Source organism: Solanum lycopersicum, chromosome 4, assembly GCF_036512215.1.
Source record: "Solanum lycopersicum chromosome 4, SLM_r2.1".
NCBI lineage: Eukaryota > Viridiplantae > Streptophyta > Magnoliopsida > Solanales > Solanaceae > Solanum > Solanum lycopersicum.
Genome location: NC_090803.1, coordinates 44,541,231 through 44,545,830, shown reverse-complemented (window position 1 = coordinate 44,545,830; position 4,600 = coordinate 44,541,231). Strand labels below are relative to the sequence as shown.

General features: G+C 36.1%; 1 protein-coding gene across 1 annotated transcript; it reads right to left on the bottom strand.

The window, feature by feature from the left end:
* Positions 1 to 1,203: 1,203 nt before the first annotated feature.
* LOC101252772 (ethylene-responsive transcription factor RAP2-7-like) lies at positions 1,204 to 4,105 on the bottom strand. Its single transcript, XM_004237619.5, has 9 exons — positions 3,520 to 4,105; positions 3,350 to 3,375; positions 3,239 to 3,269; positions 3,072 to 3,159; positions 2,853 to 2,989; positions 2,428 to 2,519; positions 2,197 to 2,330; positions 1,924 to 2,019; positions 1,204 to 1,740 (listed from the first exon to the last, which is right to left on the bottom strand). The coding sequence occupies exons 1-9, from the start codon at positions 3,906 to 3,908 to the stop codon at positions 1,537 to 1,539; spliced, it is 1,197 nt and encodes a 398-aa protein (XP_004237667.3). The 5' UTR covers positions 3,909 to 4,105; the 3' UTR covers positions 1,204 to 1,536.
* Positions 4,106 to 4,600: the final 495 nt, after the last annotated feature.

Below are 4,600 nucleotides of genomic sequence, written 5' to 3'. Positions count from 1 at the left end.
CGGCCTATGGTCCTCACATGGTCTGTGAAATGGACCGTGGATAGGCGTACCAAGTACCACTAGCATTGGACAAGAACCATGACCCACTTGACGGTTCATGATAGCAACATTGGTCCGTCTGTGGCCCTCGCTAGCTTTTAAGTCAGGGTTGTTTTCGTCTTTTCTCTATGCATTGGGCATTTAAATTACTTTTGACATCTAAACTATGTCGTTTTGCTAAATCTAAGCCTAATAATCTTGTCAGAACATACCCAAAAGGACAAAAGCCTCATTCTCCAAAAATCACCAAAACTTAGAACAAAAAGAGAAGAAAGAGGCGCCAGTTCTTCCAAGAACAAATGGATGTGTTCTTCAAGTTTCAGCTCCTAAATCCAAAGGATTTCTCCATAGATTCCTTTACCAGGCATGTGAGATTTCACTAGTGGGTTCCTTTCACCCATTAGGTCCCTAGAATTCAGTCAGTTCTTCGGTTCCTCATAAGATGTTCATACCTAGGGTTTTGAGATTTTGAAGATTTATTGTGATTTTAGCTGTTAGAGTTCCCATGATCTAAATAACATGATTTTTGGTGATTAATTAGTGTAATTTGCATGTATAGAATTCAAAACCTAGCTTATATCAACTATCAGCTCATGAATTATACTTGCTAGGCAGGTCAGTTCGAAAATCATGCTTAAGGAATTGAATGTGTACATTCCCATATGGCATGTCAGAATGGAGAAGGCTTCACACATACAGAGCAAAAGGACAATTGAAAAATTGACTTCAACAAATGCTATCAAAAGATTGAAGGTACACATTGAAGAACCAAATCCTATTACATAATCTATGTATTAGGTTTTTTTCAGAGTTGTCAATGAGCTATAAACTTAATTAAGAGTGTTGTCTTCAAGTTGAGGTAACTCGAAAACTTGGAAACACATAACTTGAGAGGTTTGTTTGTTGTTAGGAATTACAATTTACAATTTCTTAGGTTACATAGGTTTGTAATCTTAATTTGTTGAGGCTTAGTGATTTGGTGAAGCTGGAGTTAAATCCTGAAGGGGTACGGAAAATGATTTTTACACCTTTTAAACAGGGTGATTTCCACGTAAAACATTGTGTTCTTCTCTTATTGTCCTTACTGGTTCGCTGGAATATGTTGGGGAACATGTTTCACACTTTGGAGAAAAGTTAAGTAACTACACCGTAGGTCATGTAGAATATCAAAACTAAAATCTGATCAGATCAAGACAAATTTCTTACAGCACAAGTCCCTTTAGCATTTTCTATTTTACAAACAGAACACTTAGTCTGGTTAAGAATCACCCATGTTTAAGAGCTATATTCTAGCAAGTCTTTTTAAGTTTATTCTACCATCCTATACATCATCATGTGCTAAATAATTTACACTTGGTGCTGATTTATGTATGATGCACACAATGGAAACAGATTTTCACAGTTCAGTGACTGAGCATGTATTCCACGATCATTAGGTGGTCGTGGCAGTCCCTCTTAACTAATGTAAACGGTCACCGGGAAAGGGTGTTGGAAAGTCTAGTTGGTGGGGAGACGTAGTTGGTTGCTTGGTGGTAGGAGGGAATTTGTATGCAGAGTGGTAGCAGTAGAGAATCCTGATGATGCTGCAGAAGAAGAAAATACTGGCACTGGAGTGACCACACCTTGACTATGTATTTTCCAACCCCAATTCGGAAGTACTGGACACGAACTTGCGGCTTCAGCCTTCATCATTGCTCCTTCCTGTTAAACGATACAAAATATCTCCATCATGTTTCATTCAAATAAAAGAAGCAATATATTCTGACTATTAGCTATGTCCTGGCTAGAGCAGCCTTGGCAGACAGTAAAAGAAAGTCAGCACTGCCTAGTGTTTCACAGTAACATAAAACTCATGTTTATGTCTGAGTAGAACACGTTACTTACCGTACTGTGGGGAGGAAAACCAGGATACATGCCAGTGAATATAGAAAGCTTAGACATTGTTGCTGGACCTTGTGGAACAATAGAGGAGCTTTGAGTCTGTAAGATTGACAAAAAATAAAGAGAATCTCAAGTCATGCTATAGAGTGAAGATAGAACTAATTAAAAAAAATGTGAAGTAGACTAGTTGATGTATATACAAAAGTATCTTGCAGCGTGACAACGGAGAAAACAGATAAGTTATGAAGTCCTTTAAGTATTTACATCAGAAAATACCTCAAATGTTTTGCCAATAACCATATCACGACCTCCAAAATTGAAGTGTACATTTCTACCAATTTCACCGCCCTTTAGACCCCCCTCCAAAGGCGGAGAAATCCAGAGGTTCAGATCAAGATTCTCACCACTACCTACATACATGTTCAGAGAACTTATCATATTCTGCAGGTTCCCCAAATTTCACAAGTTGCAAGAAAGATGTAGAAGAGATAAGGTTAGATAATGTACCACCATCTCTTTTATCCTCCTTCTTTTCCCGTTCGTACGTGCTAGCCACGAAGTTGGTAACTGCTTCCCTTCCATCACATTTGTCATAAGCTCTGCACCACAAATGGAAGGTGCAGATTTGGTTAGATGAGATTCAGAAAATGAGATTACTGATGGTGAGATATTCAGTCTCAAAAGGCTATTGATTCATGATCACATGCACCTTGCAGTTTCAACTTGGCTGTCAAGTAACCTAAGATATCTATATACCTGCAACCCAACACTTTAATCTTATCGGAGCAATACTAGAGGCCTATTAATTTTAATTAACTACCGCCATATAAGTTTGTGAAAGAAAAATCAAGTAAACCATCGGGTACAAAGCTTCACGCCACATTATAAAAATATAATGATATTTCGAAATAGCTAGTTTTGGACATGCTTACTTTTTCCCAATGAACTGACCCTCCCAGCGACCACATTTGTGCAAGGTTACACCTCTGTATTTTGAATTTCCCCTAGAAAAGCCATTACTATGGCGACGGAGTACCTGAACAAATTCTTCTTTTGACAAATTCTTCATCTGCAGATAAATGAGCAGAGCATTCAAATCAAAGCACTCACAAATTTTGATGGAAGCATTCCACAAATATTAACTATTGTACCTGTTTCATATCTTCGTTGTAATCAGTTATATTGAAATTGATATCAGCATCAACTCCCCTAAACTTTATTGCAGCTCGATCATATGCCCTAAATTATTGGAAAAAAAACATTTAGATCCAGTAAGGATGAAACATAACAAAATCGATTTCTTCAAATAAACTCTTACCTAGCAGCTGCATGAGCTGTATCAAATCCTCCTGATAAAAAGAACATCCGAATCAATGGTACAATCCTTTATAATTCAGATTTAAACTCATATTCGATATAATTAACATACCTAAATACACTTGTTTCCCACAATCCCTGCACATCGAATATTTAAACAAAGATTTTTAAAAATCAAATAAATACTGAGAGAATCAAGTTGTGAATTATTACACACAATTTATGTATGTGACACAATTGAAATTTTGAGAGTTTTTCTTTTTTTTAAAAAAAAACAAGTACCAGATGTGTGATTCCCATCTTCCAGTTCGCCGGTAAAATGTAACGCCACGATACTGAGAGCTACGGGACCTGGGTCCACGTCGGCTTTTCTTATGCACCGGAGGTTTGTAAACAGGCACTTCTAACCCAGCGGATTCCGACACAGACAAGTTGAGCCAGCACTGAGATTGACCTTGAATCTCACCTTTCACCGGAAAAAGTTGTCTGGTGAGCATATCACCACCACCAGTAGTACTGCTCTCATCTTCAATCTCAAATACACGATCGCTCTTAAGTATGGAGAAATTTAGAGTTGAAAGTGAAGGCTGGAAGGAGGAGCTGTTGGAGTCTGTGTTGGATGTTACAGAATCATCCTTGAAAAAAACACTATCATTATTCAGATCCAACATAGCTCCGTTTTTTGCAAATTATTACATATATAAACTACAATAATTTTTATTTATTGAAGAAGAAACAAAATAAGATTGAGAGAGAATATCATAAAAAGAGGATTGTGTGTATGGTGATGGTACAAGTGGATTGGATAGATAGAATGAAATAGTAACGTATAGTGCAGGGTGTTGGGTAAAACTAAGAATGCAACTTTATCCTTTTTAGGTAAGTGGTCATCAATTTATACCAACAAATCCACAAAATTTTCCTATTATTCCATTTCCATTATAGGAAACTTATTTCTCTAACCAACCTCTTTTCACCATTTTCTTGGATATCATAAAAGACAAGGATACCAACGGCAAAATAACTGTCTAATTCATTTCTTTATTTCATTTTTGACTTGTTAAAAGTGGATTTTGATTATATATATATATGATTTTATTCATCATGGTTAAAAGAAAATATATATATATATATATATATTTTTCAATTAAAAAATAAATTAAAACAAAAGACATTTTTTTTTCCAATTTTGGTTGGACTACTTCATCCATTTTATCCAAACGGTAAATCCACAAACCCAGCGAGATAAAGGGGAAAAACAGAGAACAACAAAGAAAAAAGGAAGAAAGTATAATTAATCCACTTTGGAGCTATATTTTCACTCTAAATAATTTGTTCTTCCTCTATGTGTAATTCTTTCGAT